This window comes from Plecotus auritus (genome assembly GCF_963455305.1).
Source record: "Plecotus auritus genome assembly, chromosome: 9".
NCBI lineage: Eukaryota > Metazoa > Chordata > Mammalia > Chiroptera > Vespertilionidae > Plecotus > Plecotus auritus.
Window position 1 is genome coordinate 6,073,425 of NC_137783.1, and position 22,478 is coordinate 6,095,902.

The 22,478-nt window shown below is 57.0% G+C and overlaps 1 protein-coding gene across 1 annotated transcript in view; it reads right to left on the reverse strand.

Annotated features, from left to right (window-relative positions):
* Window positions 1-22,478, reverse strand: part of CFAP46 (cilia and flagella associated protein 46) — a 65,120-nt gene that overhangs the window by 37,122 nt on the left and 5,520 nt on the right. The window contains exons 9-27 of the mRNA XM_080640879.1: window positions 21,163-21,262; window positions 20,491-20,589; window positions 20,085-20,275; window positions 18,209-18,437; window positions 18,008-18,128; window positions 17,306-17,429; window positions 16,698-16,828; window positions 15,561-15,685; window positions 15,084-15,217; window positions 13,507-13,719; window positions 12,229-12,394; window positions 11,258-11,407; window positions 10,373-10,480; window positions 9,578-9,744; window positions 5,751-5,882; window positions 5,234-5,396; window positions 2,836-2,920; window positions 1,668-1,806; window positions 1,119-1,302 (exon numbers count right to left, since the gene is read on the reverse strand). Of these exons, the coding sequence (XP_080497005.1) occupies window positions 1,119-1,302; window positions 1,668-1,806; window positions 2,836-2,920; window positions 5,234-5,396; window positions 5,751-5,882; window positions 9,578-9,744; window positions 10,373-10,480; window positions 11,258-11,407; window positions 12,229-12,394; window positions 13,507-13,719; window positions 15,084-15,217; window positions 15,561-15,685; window positions 16,698-16,828; window positions 17,306-17,429; window positions 18,008-18,128; window positions 18,209-18,437; window positions 20,085-20,275; window positions 20,491-20,589; window positions 21,163-21,262 (2,761 nt within the window). The remainder of the gene's footprint in view (window positions 1-1,118; window positions 1,303-1,667; window positions 1,807-2,835; window positions 2,921-5,233; window positions 5,397-5,750; window positions 5,883-9,577; window positions 9,745-10,372; window positions 10,481-11,257; window positions 11,408-12,228; window positions 12,395-13,506; window positions 13,720-15,083; window positions 15,218-15,560; window positions 15,686-16,697; window positions 16,829-17,305; window positions 17,430-18,007; window positions 18,129-18,208; window positions 18,438-20,084; window positions 20,276-20,490; window positions 20,590-21,162; window positions 21,263-22,478) is intronic.

Consider the following 22,478-nt stretch of genomic DNA (forward strand, 5'->3'; position numbering starts at 1 on the left):
GGAGCCACAGTCTAGGACACCAGCAGTTTGTTGCTTCACTTTCTAGAAGCAAATGGTTCATTCTCACCCTGCAGTCATCCCAGCGAGACTCCTCCACTGGGACTCATCCGGCCGTCCAGGCTCATCACGACCGCCCATGGGCCAAGGGACCGTGTTCATGTGCAACATGTAGTGAGACTAGAGCTTGGCAAAGCCTCCACAGGCCCCTGCTCCCTGAGGACACCCGCAGCCCAGCCCAGTGCCCCCCAGACCCTGCGTGTCCTGCCTGCCCGGAGCAGGTTGCTCGCCATGCCAACCTCAACTGGTCCCTGGCATCCCTCTCCTCAGCTGTCTCCTCCGGCACGGGCTGACATGTGCGTATGAGGCTTTATCTGGGTGGTTCTGTGGTTAACTGGGCTTTGGAGGGCAGAGAGGGTGCCCTTCCCAGCGTTCAGCCCCAGGGTCCTGCCCGTGCACAAATATCCAGTAATTGCTGCACATCGGAATGAAGGCACCAGCCAGCATGTGGCGCCCCGGCCTCCCACTTGCCCGCCCGCCCTCACCCCCACACTCTTCATCCCACAGCTCACAGGTGGAGGGCAGGGCTGCGGTGGGTTCTGAAGGTTGGGAAGGCAGGGAGGAGGAGGGTATGGAGCCGCAGGGGTTTGGGGAATGCTGGGCTAATGCAGGTGAGATGGAAGGAAGAGTGGAGGGGGCGGCAGGACATTCAAGGTCAGAGTGGAGGGAAGTCTATAAGCAGAATCAGCATAGAGGCGGCCGTTAGCCCAGGACACTGACTGAGGTCACCAGGAGTGGGGACCCTGGGTAGGAAGGGTCCTGGGTAGGGAGGGGGTGTGGGGGGGGCAAGGAAGGAGGGCCCAAACACAGGAGCAGTAAGTGGGGCCCTGGGTAGGGAGGGGGCTTGGAAGCCAAAGGAAGGAAGTCCTCAGCGGGGAGGGCAGCCAGATGCCCCCAGGCAGTGACAGGGACACGGGCTCCTACACCAGCAACTTGTCCCTCCACCCTGGAGAGGGCGAGGAGAGACAGGGACGGTCTGCTGCCCTTGACATGTGAGTGAAGAACCGCTGTCACCCCTCACCCCATCCCCCACATCACCTCCAGGACTGATCGGGCCACACCTGCAAGGCCTGGATTGCGTTCTGATAGCAGGTCAACTCCCCGTAGACGTTCTTGGAGTTCAAGGCCAGGCGGTGCCACATGTGTGCCAAATAATCTTCACTTTCATCTTTAAACTTCTGGATTTCCATTGTAAAATTCTGGCCAAGTTTGGCCTTCACAATGACCATATGCTTGAAAATCAAGCTAAAGGGATGTGAAAGAGGAGTTAATTCTGGAACCGAAGGACAAAAATTTAACTGTATAATTCACCCAACCCGGAAGTATTGGTCCATTTCCCTACTTACAAAGATAAAGCAAAATGGAACCTGAGTTACTTGGGCTTTTGTGCTGTGGTCTATTTTTTAAATTTATTTTTAAAATTAATTATCTTCGTGTGGACGTCGTGTCGTAAATCCCTACCCTTCTGGTGTTGGGTTCTTCGTGGAGAAAAGTCGTCAGAAAAGGGGGAGTGGGGGAGGCCCTGAGGGGTGGGCTGCGAAGGCACCGGGCTGCAGGGGGCGCTCCTGGCAGGGGGTCCCGGTCGGGGCGGGAGGGTGGGGCGCACTCACAGGCGGTGCGCTGTCCGAGGCAGCATCTGCACGGCCTCGTCCAGCACCTTCAGGCCGCCCTCCCAGTCCTCATGGTCGGCGTGGCAGTGGAACAGCATCCCGTAGAGCGCGGCCCGCAGGGACAGGTCATCATCGGCCTCTGCGGGGACAGGGCTCAGGGCTGCAGGGGCCTGGGCTGGGACAGGCGTCCCCTGCCCCACTGCCTCCCCTGGGGCTGAGCACAGCAGACCCCCCCACCACCACCGCGCCTCTGGATGGTTGGATGGTTACGGGAGCTCCTCGCTCAGCTGTCAAACCCGGCGCACGTTTCCCCAGTGCTGACTTTTTCATGTTGTGCATTTTCTTTATTCTCATTATTTAAATTTTCCTGTATTTGAAATTGTGCCTCTCTGACCACTTTAACGTTTAGGAAATAGTATTTCCACAGAAATCTCTTGCTTTGCTCCATTCCCCTTTCTGTTTTTTCCTAGAATTTGAATTTCAAAACTGCATCTCCATTTAACCTGACGTTTTTTCAGCGCACAGAGTACTGTGGCCGTGACTGGCACTGTCCCCGGTGCCTCACGGGCCACGCGGGCGGGCTCTCCACCAGGGCTCCTGCGTGACGCTGCCCGCCGCCCCCGGGGGCTGCCACCTGATCTCTCTCTGCCGCACCGCCAGCCATGTAACTGCTGGGGTTTAGACTAACTTAGTGCTTACCTACATGCGGTCACATTCTGTTTAAGTCAAGTTTGTGTCTCTAAATCACATCCTGAGCACACACGAGGACTCTTACACTAACAGGGATGGTGAATTAGCAGATACTCATCGTTTCTTTCTTTAAATGTGGATTCTAAATATGGCTTTCATTGTTCTAGATCGATATTTTTTTATAGAAATTGAATACAATTCATCCATCAGAATAACCCAGAGGCTAGATGTCAAGGCAGCCTGGGCGGCCTGGATGGACCGTGTGGCCCCGGACAAGGGGACCATCGGGCCTCGGTTCCCTGTGCACACGGGGGCCTGGCGAGGCCGTTCATGAAAAGCACTGGCAGTGCCTGTCACAGCCTGACGGCCGGCAGACGCCACCTGCGGTTTCCGCCACGGTCACGCTGGCTTCACAGAAGGGCCGGGGACTGAGGCACAGCGTCCTCCCGTCCCGCGTGGGGCGGCAGCGGCTGCACACCTGGGAGGAAGGATCCCTGGGAGGTGCCTCCGCTCTGCAGGTCCGAGGTCGGCCACTGGTGCAGGAGCTGCACTTCTTCTTTCTCCTGAAGCGGAACCGACGAGACATGCCCTTAAAAGCTGTCGCTTATTCCTTCACCGCGTTGTGCTTCATCTGCCTCCGCATCCAATGACAGAAATTGCAGCTAAGTTTCGAAGACACTGAGTCACATTTCACCCATGAGAAAGGCTGTCCAGCACAAGGTCAGCTGCGTAGGGGACACGGAGGCCTCCACGGTCTACAGCTTCCTCAGTGACAAGGCATCCATGTCACTCCTGTCACTTTAAATCAGGGGGATCAAAGCACATTAGGGAAAAACAATGAGGCGCAGCAAAAGCTCCAAATGTCTACACTAGTCCCTTAGGCCCTAAAGAACTAAAAAAGAGCAAACTAAACCCAAAATAGCAGCAAGAAGGAAATAATAACAATTAGAGCAGAGGTCAAGAAAATGCAGAATAGAAAAACAAAGAAAACGAATGAAACCAAAAGTTGGCTCTTTGAAAGATTAATGAAATTGACAAACTTTTAGCTAGACTGACATGGAAAAAAAGAAAAGATACAAACATTTAAAATCAGACATGGAAGTGGGAACATTCCTATCAAGCCCAGAGAAACAGAGCGGATTATAACAGAGAGTCCTATGGCCAGTTGTACGCCAAGGAATTAGATAGCTTAGAAGAAATGGAAGAACCCCGAAAAGCACATAAGTCACCTAAGCTAACTCAAAAAGAAATAGGAAATCTCAACAAACTTCTAACACGTAGGGATTGGATTAGTAACCAGAAACCTCCCAATAAAGAAAGTCCTGGAACAAATGGCTTCAGAGGTGAATTCCACCAAACATTTAAACACTTGACATCAATCCTCCTCAACTCGAAAAAATAAAAAAGGAGGAAACGCTTCCTGACTCATCCATTCTATGAGACTGGGATTATTTTGAAAGGAAATCAAGATAAAGGAATCACAAGAAAATGACAGACCAATATTCTTACAAATATAAATGCAAAAATCCTCAACAAGGTATTAGCAAATCAAATTCAAGGGCATAAGAAAAATATCATGTGCCACAACCAAGTGGATTTATCCCAGGAGCACAAGGCACTTCAACATAAGAAGAACAATCAGTGTGATGCATCACAGCAACAGAAGGAAGGAGAAAGCCACATGATCATCTCAGTTGATGGAGAAAAGGCATTCCACAAAAGCCAGGCTTTCATTAGGAAATCTCACAGTCTCTCAGAGAACGAGGAGTCGTGGAAAACTCCCGAACACAATGAAAGGCATTTAAAACAAACCCACAGAAAGCACCGTCCTCAACGGTGAAAGACTGAAACGTCCCCTCTGAGATCAAGAGCAAGACAAGGACGCCTATGCTCACACCGCTGCTATTCTACATTGTACTAGAAATGCTAGCCAGAGCGATGAGACAAGAAAAACAAATAAACACATGAATGATGCTCAACAGTCATTAAAGAAATTAAAATCAAAACCACAATGAGGTACCACTTCACACCTACTAGAATGGCTAAATTTTTAGAATGGAAAATAGCAAGTGCTGACTAGGATGTGGAGAAATGGGAAGCCTTGAACATTGCTGGTGGGAATGAAAAATGGTGCAGCCGCTGGGGAAAACAGCCCAACAGTGCCTCCAGGGCTAAACACAGAACTGCCACAGAACCCAGCAATTCCATCCCTGGGTATCGACCCCAAGGAACCAACAACAGGAGCTGTGTCTGTGCACCGTGTTCACAGCAGCACCATTCACACGGTCAGCAGGTGGAAACAACCAACGTCCATCCGCAGAGGAGCAGATAAACGACACGAGGTCTGCATACCATGGAACACTGTCCAGCCACAACAAGGCTCCAACGTGCTGAACCTGGGAACACTGTGCTCACTGAGATGAGGGTTAGGGTTAGGGTTAGGGTTAGGGTTAGGGTTAGGGTTAGGGTTAGGGTTAGGGTTAGGGTTAGGGTTAGGAAAGTTCCTTCCGTCAAGGTGCCAGTGATAGGGTGCAGGTGAGCAGATGGCAGTCAGGCCGAGACCTGCCCAGCCCTGGTGTGCATCTTGCCCAGCGGCTTCTGTGCTTTCCTCAGCTGATCCTAGGGTCCTGCCTCCCTGCCCCTCTCTCCCCTCTCCTACGGAGCTTTCCAGGGAAGGGTCAGGGTCTCTTGGAGGGAGGGCGGGTGGAGAAGGGCAGTGGGGAGGGAAGTCAGAACTAAGCCTTGAGCTCAGCCAGGGGCCACCCCCACTTGAGCAGCTCCGAGGGGTCTGCCTTTGCTTGGGAGCCCCGCCTGCCTCCTCTGGAGAAAGAGCCTGAGAGGCAGCCGCGGGACCCCGGAAGCCGGCCCTGGAGCACCTGGGTTTTGGCCTCCGTCTTGTTGATGATGTTGACGATGCTCTGGATGGTGTGCCTGGCTTTCTTCCTGTTGGCCGCGGAGGACAGGAGCGGGAGCTGGGTGTTCCAGTAGTGCCGTGCGGCCAGCATCACCAGGGCGCTGCTCTGCGCGATGCCCCCAAACCTGAAAGGGAGGCCTGACCTAGCGAGCTGCAGACACGCAGGCGCCCACCGAAAGCCCCTGGGTCCTCAGAGGGCAGGGTGAGGCCGGGTGTCTGACCTGGAGCCTGTGCTCATGTCTGCAGGACATGCCCCTGGGGGTCCCGGCTGTGAATCTCCTGCTCCATAGCCCCCTGCCTTGACCCCCACCCACCCTTGCCACGGGGTCTGTGAGGGAGGGCCGGCCGCCGTGACAGTCCCTACTGCGTGTCATGCTCTTCATTTCAGGGCACTGCAGCTGCCAGGTATCTCCCGTACACAACACGCACCCAGGCCCACCGCACACGCAATCCGTCAGCCACAGAGCAGCGCGGCGCACCTCACACTGTCGGTGAAGGCCTTGCTGGCTGCCAGGCGCAGCTGCTTCCGCCCCTTCAGGTTCTCCATGATGCTCCTGCCCCGGATGCAGGCGCTGGCGCTCAGCATTTCTGCCATCAGCTGAGCCTGGACTCTGCAGACAGAGACGCCTTAGCACACAGGAGGGCAGGGCGGGGTGGGTGTGCAGGAAGGTGAGTGAGCCTGGGGTGCCTGGAGCAGTCTCCCAAACATCTCCAAACCAGAACTAACTGGCTGAGTGCAGTCGACCCAGAGAACCACCAGACAGCATCAACTGGCGTCTTGTTTAAAACCTATTGTAAATTTTGAGTGGACGCTTATTAAAGCTGGGGACAGTGAGACAAGGAAGGCCCCAGCATAGAAGCATCAGGAGAGCCTGGGCAGGCAGCTCTGACTCACGGGGAAGTCAGAGGAAAGGGGCCTTGGAACAAGGTCAGGGGGTTGGCCTGGGATGAGCTGCCACTGCCCACTGCTCCCCTAGTTGCAAGTCTCATGGGGACCTTCGAGTTCAGGAGACGCACGCCCGTGGGGGAAGAGGAGTGGGGAGGGAAAGGTGCCCCCAGGAGAAAGAACACGCCAGCATCAACTGATGTCTTAAATGACTAATTTGTGGGGTGCTGTGCACAGCAGCCGGTGAGCAGAACAAGCCCTGCTGGGAGCCCTGGTGCACATGAGGGCTCAGTTCTGGGCAGCTCCCACTCAGCGAGCTATGGAGAACATGTAATCCCGCTCTCTGGACGTTTACTGGCCCAGCCAGCCAGGCTGGGCCCAAGGACACCGCACACACTAAGACATCACCCCTGTCCAGGCTGGACTGATCACATGCCTGCAACTCAGCCCAGGGGGCACCAACTTGATTCTGAGAGACATACACTGGCCCCTGGGTACACTCCCTGCCTGGACCTGGGGCCCTGAAGCCAGGGAGCTGCCTGCAGGAGCAGACAGGAGCCCAAGGGGGAGCTGCGGCCCCTCGGCTTGTGGGGTCTGCCGCGCAGGGTCAGGTCCCTGCTCTGGAGAGGACCCCCAGGCCCTCCTCTCTTTAGGGGTGGGAGCAGGCCCCGCCTGGGCACCAGCAGTTGCTGGAGATCTCACATCACCTATACACTCGCTGACTCTTTTTGCTTCCTTTGTACTGTCAGCTGCAGAGAGAGGAATGAGGACTCTACAGCTACACTGAGTGGCCAGATTATTATGCGTTCAGAGATCATAATAATCTGGCCACTCAGTGTATAACTGTGAAGGTACTTAAGTTTTGTTTCTTGAATTTTGAAGCACTGCTATTAAGTGTACACATATTTAGGATGTTGGTTTTCTTTCTTTCTTCCTTTCTTCCTCCCTTCCTTTTGTTAATCCTTATCCAGTGATATTTTTCCATTGATTTTTTAGAGGGAGTGGAGTGGGAGAGACAGAGAGAAACATCGACGATGTGAGACACACTTTGATTGGTTGCCTCCCGCACGGGCATTGAGCCTGCAACCGAGGTATGTGCCCTTGGCTGGAATTGAACTAGGGACCCTTCAGTCCATGGCCAACACTCTATCCACTGAGCTAAACCAGCTAGTGCTAGGATGTTTGTGTTCTTGCTGATTTAACCTGTTATCATTATGAAATGCCTCTCCTTATCTCTGACAATACAGCTGGTGTGTTTTAACATATCATGGACTGCCTTGAATTAACTTATTTCATTTCGCAGGTGATGTGAGAACTCTCAATGACAGACTTCCATTTATCTCATTCCCATCCTTCGTGTTATCATTATCAAAGCGTTTCCTTCTACTTTTGTTAATAATCCACAATGCCATGTATTTTTGTTTAAAACAGGCAAATGTCTTTGTAAGAATGTGAGCACTGAAGGGAAAACCCTATTATGTTTATGTTCCTCTCACTTCTTGAACCATGCACGTGTCCACCTGGAATCACCTCCCTCGGCCCCAAGAATTTTCTTCAGTGTTTCCTGTTCCGTGGGTCTTCTGGAAAGGGATTCTCTTAGCTTCGGTTTCTCTTGAAATGTATCGATTTTGCCTTCATTTTTTGAAGGCTATTTTTGGTGGGTAGAGAATTCTCGGTTGACGGGTTTTGGTTTCCGCGTTGTTCCCGTTGAGAAGTCAGCAGTCCTGTCCTTGTTTCCCTGTACTGAGTGTGTCTCTTCTGCTTCCAGCTTCTCTCCCAGGCTTTCCTCCCACCTTTGGTCCTTGGCAATTGGACCACAGTGAAAGCAGGTGTGGTTTTCTCGGTGTTCATCCTGCTTGCAGCTCATTGAAAATGCTGGATCCCTGGGTTATTTTTAATTCAATCTGAAAACATTTCTGCTGCTACATTTTATTGATTGATTGATTGATTGATTGATTTTTTAGAGAGAGAGAGAAACATCCATGTGTTGTTCCACTTACTGATGCCTTCACTGGCTGCTTCTTGTCTGTGCCCTGACCGGGGTCCCTGCAACCTTGGCATATCGGGAAGGTGCTCTAACCACCTGAGCCACCCGGCCAGGGCTCGGCTGCCACCTTTCCCAGTGGGTGCATCTCTGCCTCCCTCTCCTGCCTCTGTCCCCCAGAGCTTCAGTTTTGTTCTTTAGGCTTCAATTTCAATAGCCTGCTGACCCTCATTCAAAGAGGCACGTCGCTTCTCCAGTGTTATTTCCATATGAGTATTGTATTTTTCAGTTCTAGAATTTCCACTTAGTCCTTTATTATAGCTTTCCCTTCTTTGTTGAAATGCTCCACCTGTACATTAATTTGTCCTTTAAACATCCTTCCTTTTCTTTAGAGTAGCTGTTTTAAGTGCATTGTGTTGTGTCAGGGTCTGTTGATTGTTTTTTTCGATTCTAATGACTGTTTTTCTCCTGGTCTGGATCAGCTCCAATCCTGGCTCTGCCACCCACCAGCGGGGTGACTTAGCCTCTGCCTCAGTATCCCTATCTGCCGTGTGGGAACAGCCGTTGCGAAGGATAAATGAGGTGACGCATGCAGAGCCCTTGGAGGGTCCCTGTGTGTGCCCTCAGCATGTCCGAGGCACTGCCATGTGGGTCAGTGATTTCGACTTTTGGGAAACAGATTCAGGAAGTGAGCTGAAGATAAGAACCTCAAGGAAAACAGTGTTTGCTGGAGAAATATTTGTATTAGCAACAGCGATTTTTAAAAGCCTCACCTTTGGAAATAGAGGAAAGATTCAGCACAACCATAACCTACTGACCAGCTGAATGGGGCCTGTGAGCCGTGAGCAAATGATCAGAAAAATGAAGCGCCCTGTGGCCACCTGGGCCATCCCGGGACCTGGGCAGCGGCCGCCTCTGGGGAGCGAGCAGTGGCAGCGCTCGGGCTGAGAGGGGCGGGGAGAGGGCATTTTCCTTTCACTGAAACTGCCCTTAGTTACTTTCTAACGTACTTAGGGTGCCTTGCTGCCCACTCAGAATCCTGGTAAAACAAGCCCGTGTCTGTAGGGAAGGGCAGGGGCATCTGTGAGCCCTTTCCACCTCTGTGCCTGCCACGCTGGCAGCTGGTGAGGCTGCAGTGGCCTCAGAACCCTTCCGAGCACAGCTCTCCCGGGGCCCCTGTCCTGGCCAAGTGGGACTGGGATGGAGGCTGCACGGGCACCTGGCTGGGCTGCTGGGGATGCCCAGAGGTGGGTGGGGTCTGGTGAGTGGGGGTACCGCTCCGTAACCTCTCCACAAGTCATCCCTGGCCACCACGAGTGCTCCTACACACCGATGTGTGGTTACGAGCATTCTTCGTGTACCTCCTGACGCGGGGGAGGCAGGGAGACAGCCACATCAGGGGTCACCAGGAGTCAGGCGCCAGGGAGGCTACTCACGGATTGAACATCTTCAGGTACTTAACGCCCATCTGGATGGCCTTCTGCGAGCACGCCATGGTGACCTCGTGGTCGTGGGCTGTGTAGGCAAAGTGGCTCAGGCGGGCCAGCGTCTGCAGCTGGACCAGGGGGTCCGTCCAGTTGCACTCGGAGACCATCTTCAGCAGCTGTGCAGAGGGCAGGGGGAGGGCGTTCTGTGCGGGGTGACCCCTCCGCCCACCGTGGTGGGTGCTGTCAGCTGGGGGCTACTTCGTTTGCTGAAACCCTGCACCTCGCTGTGGATTATGGAGTGATGCTATTCCAGAGAGACCCGATGGGTAAAGGGCCATCCCACGGCAAGCACCACCGAGGCTGAGTTACCGCATCACTAGCTGTAAACTTAGGCCCAGGCTCGGGCTCAGGGTCGCCTGTTGGGGGGCAGATGCCCCGGTGTCCACGCTGCCTCAGTATCCCCAGGAACACCCTGCTCTACATGGAGCCACAGAGGAAACTCAGAAGGAAGCTGACGAGTGACACTAAACTCAGGTGCCCTGAGGGGGACAACAGGTGCTGGTGAGCGCGTGGTCACTCAGGCAGGCCAGGTTCCAATGCTGGCCACGTTCGGCAAGGCCCTCTGACCCCAGCTCTGCCTCTGAGCAGCAGGATTTGAACACATGCCTCAGGTGGGGGGATTCTGCCTGGCATGCCGACAGGACACCTGGTGGTGACTACCTGGGCCTCGGGGGCACAGTGACACCTGGGGGGAGGGGGTGACACCTGGGGAAGGTGATGCCTGAGGAAGGAGGTGACACCTACGTGGGACAAGGAGGGCACGGTGAAGTCCATGAGGCCCAGCCCGTTGCAGGAATACATCTCCAGGGCGACCAGGATTCTGGTCATGGAGTTGATGTCCTCGTTGGTGCCCTGGGGAAGGAAGCATGGGGTGTCCATGAGTCCAGCGGACCCAGGGAGGGTCTGGGACACTCGGGACTTCAACCCTGTGAAATACCAGCTCCGTGGCAGCAATCAGAGCTATCTGTATACAAGTTTGTCTCCCAGTGGTCTTCCCACACCATCAGGAGGCACGAAGTGACGCAGAGTGGTCAGACAGCTGGGCTGACGGGCTGCAGGTGGAGGGCAGGCCACCAGCAGAGCGGGAATGGCCTTCCTTCCATCCCCCTCCAATTGGCCCTCGATCCTGGCCACTCAGATGCCCACCCTCACTGCCTCTGCGGTCTCCCCTTCCACCTGTCCCCCTGCCCTCTGGCTCCAGGCAGTACCCCTGGGAGGCTCCCTCTGCAGCCACACACCCATCTCCTCTCCGGGTCCCCACTTGCTCCTCCAGCCCCCACTCCCACAGCCTTGTGTTCACAGCTCAGGGTCCCCTGATATCTTGTAAAGCAGGCCCCCTGTGGCCTGAATGCACCTCCAACTAAGGCCACAGTGAGCACCACTGAGGGTGGATAGCACCCCCAGAAGCCCAGTGGCTCGGTGGACATTTAGGAGAGTGACCAGTGGGCTGGAGGGAGGGGAGACACCGTGGCCTGGGCACATGGAGAGGCCGGGGCAGTGACTTCAGTGGGAACAGCCCTCGTGGAGGGAAGCACCCTATACAGAAGGGCGTAGCCCAATGTGCGCTGCCCTCCAGGCTGGCGAGGCCCCAGGGGAGGGAGACGGGGAGAGGCAGCGCCCGCAGCGCACCTGCTCCTCCGTGCCCAGCCTCGTCCCGATCTGATGCTGCAGCAGCTGCTTAGCCTTCACCCAGGTGGCGATGAGCTGCTGCCGGGCTTCGATGGGCACGACCTCCTCGGGCACCGTCCCATTGGTCAGGTTCAGGGCAAACTCGCAGACCTGAAATGAAGGCGTCCTTGTTCATAAAACCAGGACTCTACATAGAGAAACCTGAGCCAAGACCCAAATTATTAACCGTAAGTGGGCCTGGCTCTTGGTGCAGACGGCAACCAAGGCTTAAAGGCCGGCCAAGCCTGGGCCCGTCCGGAGCGGCCGGGAACTGAGATCCCGGCGTACAGCTCGCCCTCCCACACCCTCACCCCTCTGGCACGCGGGGCAGCCACGGGGTGGCAGCAGCATGGTGGCTCCTCATGCCTTTCTCTCCGAGGGCACCTGCTGAGTCCCACCTCCTCACCCCTCGGGGCAGCTGCAGGTCCTGCCGCTTCCCTGAAACTCTCTAAGGAACTTGCTAAGATCCTCTGAACTAGAAACGGGTGATGGATTGGCCAATGCTTTTCCACACCCATCAAGACCGCGATTTTCCTCCTCCTCGTGGGTTCCTGCAATTGGGTGCGCGTTGATCGGGAGGCAACCTTCATGGGACAAGTGCTCCCACTTGCTCACAGCCTCTGGCCATGCACGTGGTATGTGGCTGTGGTCCTGGCTGCTCTGTACTCTCCTGCTTTGCACCCCTATTGTCGTCTGTGCTAGAAAGGCCAGCACAGGCACACCCTGGGCCTGAGGGACGTCCGCTCCCTGACGCTGCTTCCTCGTTTTCAGAGAAAAGCGTTTTCCCGTCCTCGCTCAGCGCCCCTTTCCCGGCAGATGGACAGGCTGACAGTTTCACCCCCACTGCTCCCTGTCCTCACCCCGGGACCGTGACTGCAGTGAGGGGCCGCCCACGAACCCCGCCTCCTGCTTGCTCGCACAGCGGGCTATACCTCCACCGCCGTTCTAATTTCAGAGATGGCTCCCGAGTCCAGTGGTGTGTGCAACGGGTTTGGTCGAATGACTTTTCTAGATTTTTCTGGCACCTGGGTTGGGATCCAGCTGATAATTAGGCCTCGAGCCAGAGCGTTGCAGAGCATCGCCAACGTGACGGGGTCGCTGGAACACAAGGTGTCAGCGGGTGAAGCACAGACTCAAGGCGTGAGTCCCCAGAGCCCACGACAGCTGTGCTTATGGGGTCCCCGTCTTGTGGGGTTAAACAGAAAGGTGGCCGACACTATGCGGCACCTGTTCAAGGAGCCGATCTCGGGCCTCGAGGGAGGCAGCTGGCTGTGACAGCCTCCATGGTGACGCGCTGTCCCCTGACACAGGTACCTTCACAGTGGAAGGCGACCCTGGGCCACGTGGGCTGGACAGAAAGGCCCGGGGCAGTGGTCAGAGAATTTCCATCAGTCACCAGAGCAAATGGGCTTGCACCGAACCTCCGTGTTTCTCACCAGAAACGAGGTGGCACTAAAGTGTTTAAAATGGTCACAGGTGGCCGAAACCGGTTTGGCTCAGTGGATAGAGCGTCGGCCTGCGGACTGAGGGGTCCCGGGTTCGATTCCGGTCAAGGGCATGTACCTTGGTTGCGGGCACATCCTCAGTGGGAGGTGTGCAGGAGGCAGCTGATCGATGTTTCTCTCTCATCGATGTTTCTAGCTCTCTATCCCTCTCCCTTCCTCTCTGTGAAATATCAATAAAAATATATATATATATATATATATATATATATATATATATATATATAAATGGTCACAGGTGATCTCCGTGTGCTAAGAACTGGGGACTCAGATCTTCGTCTGCAACCAAAACGCGCAGCACAGAGGCCACGAGGTGGCCCGGGCTCGAGGCCCTGCAGGCGCCATGTCAGAGGCCAGGCCGAAGGGGGGCCGCTGGGCACCTCCTCATTTTATGGCCCATTTTCTTTGTTATTCATAACTAAAAACATCACCTCGTATGCTGCCGCATTCTGACTCATTCATTTCTGAATTTCTACTTTAGCATCAGAAACAGGCTGGGCTCCCAGGCCGGGCCCGGGCCGGCGTGCAGGCTCCCGGGAGCCTCCTGGATCCCCACACACTGCCCCGCAGCTCAGAGAGGGTAGTGTTTGGCTCAGGGTGCACAGCTAGTAAAAGGGGACCCTGGGATTGCTTGAGCAGCCCTCCCTGTGGCAGCACTAAAGTAGGGGGACACCCGCCCGATCCCAAAGGTCTAGGGCCAGGACCCACCCGTTGTGGCCGACGACCTTGACGATGGTCAGGAGGTGGTACAAGGCGTCCACCAGCTCCTTCTGCCGCCCGGCCATGATGAGATGGTGGTTGTGGTTCAGGACGTACACCATCGCGTTATGCACGATCCAGGCTTCCTGGATCTCCTGTCCGATCTCCGCGGACCGCAGCCAGCTGTTCATGGCGTACTGCGACAGGCCCTCGATCCAGCTCCTGCAGGACCCACACGCCACGCTCGCCTCTGAAGCAAGACCTTCCCCAACGGGCAGCACAGACCCAGCGTGACGTCTGTCCAGGGCCCTGCCCCGGCTGTGGAGCGGGGTCAGAGAGGTGCCCCTGCTGGGGGGTGCCTGCCACGCTCTCTCCTAAAGGACCCTGGACCTGCCCAACCCCCCTTCTCTACCCGGGACATCCCCCGGGCACGCACGCAAATCAGACCCTCTCGCTCGGAACCTGGTCTACAAAGTCCCAGCCTCTCCGCCTGAGGGCCAGGTCCTGCCCCAGGGCCACCCGGCTGCCTGCCCACCTCTGTGGCCACCCCTCACACACCGGCCCTCTCCTCAGGGCGACCAGGCCCACTCAGCACTGTGGGCGAGTGACGACTGTCCACGTGGGACTGGGCATGGAAACCCTTTCTGTAAAGGCCGGGCAGTGACCAGGCTTAGCAGCTCCAGGTCGTCTCCCTTGCATATCTTCCTCTATGTTATTTCACAGATTTTTAAAATGTCAAAACCACTCAGCTCCTGGGCTGTACAAAACCGGGCCCTGGGTCAGATGTGGCCTGGCCCTGGTCTGCTGACCCTCCTGCAAATGGGAACGCCTGGGCCCCAGACAGGCGTGGCAGCCTCGCCTGGTGGCAGCTCTGAAGCCGGCAGGGACAGGGGACCTTCCATCAAGTCAAACTATCTGCACCAAGTAGCGCATGCTCCCTTCCTCGAGGCGGCCGCTGGGGCGCCCCGGTGCACGCACACCCGGGAGGCAGGCCAGCGCGCTCCTCGCGCTCCAGGCGGGCGGCTGGGAGAGCCACTGCCTGCATACAGGGAAGGGGAGAGCAGGCCTTTCTCCCCAACTCACTGGGTGAGAACAGTCACGTACGGCACAGCTCCCGGGACGTGAGAGTACAGCCAGTCATTCACTTTAAAAAATACTATTAGATTCAAAAACAACTCAGACTGTTGTTATTAACACAGCTCTGCTTCCCACGTGCCCTGCTCGAGGCATCTCACGTGGGCGAGTCTCCTGGACGTTCCACGGGAAATGCTGTGTCGTTCACACGGGAGCGGTCGAGGTGTGGCCCCGCACACCGTTCCTCTGAGCCAATTAAAGACCTGCCCCTCGCTCTTCCCCAACATCTCACTTTCACTAACAACGGGAAGGTCGGAATGAACACAAGTCCGAAACCCTGGACCCCAGTCTTGTGGCTGTTCTCACGCAGGACACCAGCCACGCTCCTGGTTGGACACAGCCCTGCCCTCTACTGCACACCTCCCCCGGCGGCCACAAAGCCCGCGCTTCATGGGCAGACGGTGCCACAGGTGCAGAGGACACGGGGACCCCACCGGTCACGCGGCCCCTACCTGTACGTGTTCCACTCTGAGTTTTCCTCGGGGGACTCGAGCACATAGCCTACCGGGTGCTGGCTCAAGTTCTCGGTGGGTTTGGGATGGTCATTTAGCTCCACACCCTCTGACTGGAGCAAGTGGACAGTGGCCTGCATAGGAACAGCGCAGCGGGAGAGGTCACGGAGGCATGCCCCATGCCAGGCACAGCTCAGAAACTACTTCTATCTGCTGAATTTATAGCAAACATGTCACATTTTGATTTCTGTTTCTCCCAGAAAACCCCAGAACCCAGGTAACTCCTATACATGATCTCATTTAGGGAGCAGAGGTGGGGACACTTGACACCACTATCATCCCATCAGGTGGTGGGGTCAGTGCCGAGGGGTGAGGCTGACGGCGTGCCCATGTGGATGCCCATGCGGCCACCACGGAGGACTGAGCGGATGCGGGAGGGGACCCGGGCCCGCAAGCCGACCTGTGCACAGGACATACCTCGGCACTGATGAACCCCACCTCCGCGAACTTCCGCAGCAGGCTGGGGGACCCCGGCCTCTGTGCCAGGACCTGCGACTGGGCCTTGGCATCCGACGAGACGTCCCCGCCCCGCTTCCTCCTTCCTGGGGGAACAGCAGCGCTTCAGACGCGGCCATAGGTCACAAGGCAGGACGGCTGCCCCTCCCAGCTCTGGGGTGGACGGGGGTCTCTGAGGGGTGGGCACTGTGCCCAGAGGGGGTGGAGGAAACTTCCCCAGGTGTGTGGGCCCCCGGGGGGTGGCAAAGGTGTCCCATCTCTAGCTGACCCTACAGACTGCACTTTCTTTGTTTTGCTCGTGCAGTTATGCCCGCCAAGCCTGCCACCCCTGCCTCCGGGGCCGCCTCTCACCTGTCACAAGTCCCTGTGTCTTAGCTGCCCACTAGACCAGAGCTGGACTCACTCCCGGACCCAGCTGCCCACCCACACTCCTGGGAAACACGCCTGCACGGAGCTGCTCCACACGCACCCCTCACCCACGCCGTCAGCCTCAGCCCTCGGCACTCGGCCCACATTGGGTCTCTCACACACAACAGGTCCCTTCCCTTTCTCACCCCTAACAGCCCTAAAGTGACTGTGGAAGTCAAATAAGATGATCGAGTAGGAAGCCAGATGCACAAAGGAGCCTTGTCAGCAATAATGGCCCTCTCATCACCGTCACTCTCACCATCCCACTCTCGGGGTGACCCTGTGACCACCGTCACTCTCACCGTTCCACTCTCTGGGTGACCCTCTGATCACCATCACTCTCACCGTCCCACTCTCGGGGTGACCCTGTCATCACCGTCCCACTCTCGGGGTGACCCTGTCATTCCCCCTTACTCTCACCGTCACATTCTCGGGGAGTGACCACATGATCACTCACTCTCCCGGGATGACCCTGACCTCACTGTCTCCCCATCAGGAACAGTGGCCGCAGCCAGCTGCAAACATCTGTAAAATTCTGTTTGCACTTGAAGGCCCACTGGACTCAAGTCCTCGCACACTGACCCTTCCCCTCACTTCAGGACCAACCCCGGCCTCTTCCAGGGCCGGGCGGCCCCTGCTGGGCTCACAGCCTGGCGGTGAGCTGGGTGCTGACGGGGGGCTTGCGCCTACCTTTCTTCGCCCGTGCCATCTTCTTCACCTTGACGCTGTCGTACAGGAGGCAGAAGCGGCTGGCTGTCCGGCAAACATCCCACACATCTTGCTTCCGGGCAACCTTGGCCAGCTCTGCCCAGATCAGTACTCTGCTCACCAAAGACCCAAACGAAGGGAAATGTGAACTTGGCTGTGGCTGGTAGAGCCAGAAACCACTAGAATGACTGCTCCTGAGAAGAAGGCACTGGTGGGTCTACAGTTTCCAGGTTGCAAAAAGCAACATGAGATAATCAATGCTCACAGCCAGGGGTTGAGGCAACAGGGTGGCCTGGCAGGGTGGAGCTGTCCCCGGGGCCAGGGTGAGAGGGTAGGGGGTGCCCGAGCCCATTGTCAGGGCAGCCACACCCCCGTCGTTTATTTAACATGCTTGGTCTCAGGGGCAATGGGGTGGTTCCCTGCCAGGCCCCCCAGCCATGCGCTTCCTCCTGCCGGCCTCCCGGACCACAGGTGGGACCAGGGCCGCAGTCAGCTCAGCCATCACAGACGGTTCCTCTCAAGTGACAGCCGCCTCGTGGCTCGGGGGCTTGGCTGTGCGTGAGCCTGTCCTTCTCCGGGTCCCCACTCACCTCTCCTTCTCATTCTCGTTCCCCAAGCGCCGCAAATGCCCGGCAGCTTTCTCCACGCTGATGATGTGGTGCCGCGCTTTGGCGTAGAGGGCGGTGAACCGGCCCCTGTTTCTCCCGGTGGAAACTGAGGACAGAAACGAGAGCAAACGAGGCTGACGTCATGCAAGGGGTCACGTGACGTGGAGGGACTGCACCTCCATTCAAGGGATGATCTGTGCAGCCAGTCACAGCAGTCCCGGGGCTCTGGGCTCGGACAGAGTGTACAGGGAGCCTCCCTGGGACATTTTTAGTCTTTTGATGGGAGTTAGGTCGAGCTAGCTGTGCCTGTGTGTGTGGTGGGGGGTGGGGGGAGCTGCCAGGCCGCTGGGCACAGCGTGTTGCAGGCTCGGCCTAATCACCCTGCCCTACTCTGTCCCGTGGCAGTGCCACCCAAGCCCCAGTTGGCTCCCCCTCATGCCAGTGCCTGTCCAGCGCCTGCCATCCCCGTGCCCCACACCAGGTGTTTGAGCAGCTTGGTGTTGGAGGCTGCCCCTCCTGGCACATAAGCACGAGCTCTGAGAGCTCCATGTCAGGGCCTGGTGGGCAGAGGGCAAGGTGGCCGGGCTCAGACCTCCCGGTCCCCACCTGGGGCAGGGCGCAGGGGGAGCTCGGGCTGTGCCTCGCAGCTGGAGGCTCGTGCCCCGCGAGTGAGGCAGCACCTACCTTTGGTCTCGTTCTCGCTGTCGAGCACGATCTGGAAGGTATCGGGGGCCAGGGCCAGGCCCGCGTTCACCAGGAGGGCCCGCTTCTTCCGGACGCTGTCTTTGGGGATGGCTTTCTTTGCCTGAACAAGGAGAAGATGGTTCCGGTCTTTCCTGAGCGCTCTCAGGCTCTGAAGAGGCGCCGTGGGGCCCCGTGCCGCACCTGCTCGATGGCCATGATGGCCTTGTCCTCGGCACGCTCGGGGGACTGGTACAGCATGGAGCAGAGGCGCAGCCGGTTGAAGGCCATCTTGAGCTTCTCCTGGTACAGGCCCTGGCTGTCCAGCCTCATGGCCTTCTGCAGGTGCTCCATGGCGGGCTCCAGGCGGTCCTCGTCCTCCTCGATGTGCGCCATCTCCATGTGCACTTGGCACCGGAGCAGGACCATGAGGCTGGAGAGCAAGCACAGCGTCATGGGGCGCGGGCATGCTGGTCGCCTGCGAGGGCCTCAGGGGCACCAGGCAGGGGGCCTCCACATCCTGCAGGTGCCACCTGCCTCGCCTTGAGGACTCGCACAGGGAGAGGAGGTCCCTGCCGACCACAGGAGGCCCGAGCCCAGCAGGCGACAGCAGCCGGGACCTGGCCTCCAGGACTGAGGAGCAGCAGCTCAGCGAACCAGGGTCCTGCTAGCAAGAGCCGCTGTGAGTGAGGGACATGTGACGCTGGGGCTCGCCACCTGCATCCGCGGGTGCACGGCTCTCAGTGCTGCCAACTCAGTGCTCCCCACTCTACGGCAGCCCTGCCTCTGCCCCCTGGTCTCCTGGGCTGAGGCACTCACACCCACTCACATGGCACCTCGCCCCGTGGGCCCATCCCCGCCCGGCACTTGTTCCTGCTGCCCCTGTGCGGGAACCACAGGCAGCCGGGCAGGACCGGAGGCTACATCTCAGCGGGAAAAGAGAGTTCCTCAGGGCCTCCTCCTTCCTCAGCTCATGAGACCCAGCTCACGGCCCTGCCCTGGACATAAGCATTCTCAATCCCACAAATCTGTCAAATAAAAGTCCTACAAGACCCAGAACTGACTCAACATGATGGAGGCATACACATTACAGGTCCCCGTAACCTCAGGGTCAGAGGCAGGGAGAGCCCGAGGCACCAGGGGGCTGGTCTGCTGCCTGAGGGAGCTGGCATCATGGCCAGGGGAGGGCACCTCTGATACCCCCAGCATCCCAGCTATGCCGCAGGGAGGTCCCTGCTCCCCATCAGGAAACCAGAAAACAGACTCTGCACCCAGAAACGGACCACTCCCAGGCCTGAGGCAGGGACAGAGGAGGCAACAGAACAGAGCGGGTCAGCACCAAGCGGGACTCCTCTGGGCATAAGCCCTGAGTCCCATGAGACTCCTCTCGGGACAGACGAGCCGAGAAGCCGGCAAGCTGACAGGCACACACAGCCAAGAGGTCTACACAGCAGAACAGCTCGTGCCAGGGACAAACTGGCGACCGCTCACTGGAGGGGCCCTCCCTGATGATGGTGGCGAGCAGAGCTGATTCAAACGTGAGAATCCAAGGCGCCAAAACAGGATGGATGGGACCCGCAAAAAAGGCCTGAGAGTGATATTCAGTTACTTCTGCTTCCGGCCGTGATGCCAACCGTACAGTTGGACCTGGTACCTTGAGGAGCTGCTTCCGGCACCAGCCAGGGCAGCGCTGATTGCAGGCCCTGGAGACGAAACTCAGGACGGAGCCCGTGACCGCCGCTGCACTGGGCACGGCTTCCCGTGGCACGGGCTTTCGGGGTCTGACCTGAATCTGCCCATGTCTGTCCCCGAGGGCTCACGGGCCCAGGCGGCCCTTGGTGGATGCGAGCAGGTATTGAGGGCAGCCTGACCTTGCTCGGGACGAAATGCTGCCTTACCCCTCCCGCAGCCTCCGCAGCCCTCCTTAAGGATGGGTGCCTTCCCCTGCTTGTGGCACTCTGGGGAGAATGAGCTGGATTTCATCCTTATCCCTGGTGTGGAAGAACTCTGGCCTCGCTCTCTCCCGCCATGTGTCACCCCTCTCAGAGGGGACAGCCCAGGGCGCAGACACACGAGCTACCTGTCCACCTTCTCCAGGATCTCCGCGATGTTGGTCAGCGGCTTGCGCAGGTGGTGCCGCAGGTTGTGCTGCAGCAGCGGGAGACACAGGTTCCACTGGGTGGTGCACACCACGTGGATGACCTGGGGGTCGCCCAGGCGGATGGCTCGCTGCAGCGCGATGTCCAGTCTCTGTATTATATTCAGCTGGGTCTGCACAAAAGACAGTGACCAGTTTGGGAGCTTGGAAGACGGGTACCAGTCACCTGCTTCGGGTGGACCCTGGGTGGGCCCCTGGGAAGTTTGAGGGTCAGGGTGAGGTCTCTGCCATGTCCCCAGCACCCTCAAATGTGGCACAAACTCGGCTCTCACAGCGTGCGGGAAACCCGCACACAGCCGGGCATTTACGATTCCTGCTCAGGGTTTACCTCTACAGCCAGTCGAATGTAGATTTTAATTTTACTTTCGAGTCTTAAGGCTTCTAATTCATACTCCAAGCATTCAATCTCAATCAGCTTCCCAGGGTCCTGCAGAATGCAAACAGGGAGATTTTTCACGAAGGCAATCATACACATTCGTTAACTTCAAGGACAATTTTATTTTATTTTATTTTATTTTTTTAATATATTTTATTGATTTTTTACAGAAAGGAAGGGAGAGGGATAGAGAGCTAGAAACATCGATGAGAGAGAAACATCGATCAGCTGCCTCCTGCACACCCCCTACTGGGGACGTGCCCGCAACCAAGGTACATGCCCTTGACCGGAATCAAACCCGGGACCCTTCAGTCTGCAGGCTGACACTCTATCCACTGAGCCAAACCGGTTTCGGCTCAAGGACAATTTTAAATAACGCAGTTACTAGGTAGAAAATCAGCAAATAAAAATCAGAACACAAGACTATATTTAAAAATTCTAAATGTTTATAAGAGATACAAAGATCTAAGTGAGAAAGCTAAAAAAAAATGGTGCCTCCTGAGCTGCACACAACGAAGACGGAGGGAGACGTGCCTCCTGGGCTCCCGAGACTTCTCTTTCCCTTCACCTTCCCGTCCGATCACAGCGGGCAGGTGCCCACACCCACAGTCACTGGCCACTTACTTTGCTGTCAATGTCCTTCAGGTCTGAGAGGCAGCTGGCGGCGACACCCTCACATTTCAAGGTCAGAGAAAGATGAGCTAAATCAAAAAGCAAGGAGAATCTGGAAACAAGAGAGAGCAGCAACGCATCAACAGGGGCCGGAAGACGCCCCTCTGGCAGCACAGGCGTCCAGTCGGCATGCACCGAGGCAGGCAGTAAGAGGAGAGCATGTAGCCTGGCCGGCAGCTCGGCCGCTTAGAGCGTCATCCTCATACGCCAAGGTTGTGGGTTTGATCCCTGGCCACGGTACATACAAGAATCAACCAATGAATGTATAGGCAAGCGGAAGAACAAACGATGCTTCTCTCTCTCTCCCTCCCTCCCCCTCTCTCTCTCTCTCTCTCCAAAATCAATAAATAATAAATGTTAAAACAATCTTTAAAATATAATAAAATTTATATGGCAATGCCAAGGACCTATGATGGCCTGAGCAACTTTGAGGAAGGACAAAGTCAGAGGACTAACCTACCTGACTGTAGGACACTACAGAGCTCTCAGCGCCAGGAAGTGGCCCTGGTGTAAGACAGGCCAGGTTTCTCCGCTTTGACATCGGGACCGGGTCATTTGCTGGGTGGGGGACCTGTCCTGTGCGTGGCAGGATGCTGAGAGTCCCCACATAATGGCAACAGAGTGTCTCCAGACACGGCAAGTGCCCCTGGACAAGCCCACACCCTCCTGCCCTTTCCTAGACCCTGTCACTGCCCTCACAGGAATGCCCATGGCTGTGTGGTGTCACCACCCTGCCCTGCCCCAGCCTTGGGAAGGGGTGAGTCCCTGGGGTCCCCCTCTCCCTGCCTACCCCGTCCTCCGCCCACTCTGCCCCTGGACTGACAAGGGCCCGGGCAGGCCCAGCCTCCCGCCTCCCCACCCCGCCCTCCCTGAGCTCCAGCCACACGGGTGGCGGAGAAAGAAGAACCCACCGAGGTAGAAATCACTGGTTTTAGGTCTTCCTGGTTTTAATCTAACGAAACCTTTTCCCCACTCGAGGTGTCAGCAGGCCCCTGAGGGTCAGGCTGAGACAGACCCTGAAGCGCACAGCAGGTGACTGAGCCTGCGTCCCCAGCAGGCAGAGGGCACACCTTCCTTCCGGACCAAGGACGGCGACCAGATGCTGACCGCACTGAACCGCGAGGAAGCTAAATGCCAAGCCTGCTCTGGACACCCTCTTTGCCACACCACAGCGAAGCTACGAGCTCTTACAAAAGCGACCTGGGGGCGGGGGGGGGGGGGGAGGAAGCCATTTAAAGTCCTGGGGGGCCTCATGGGCGCATGGGGAG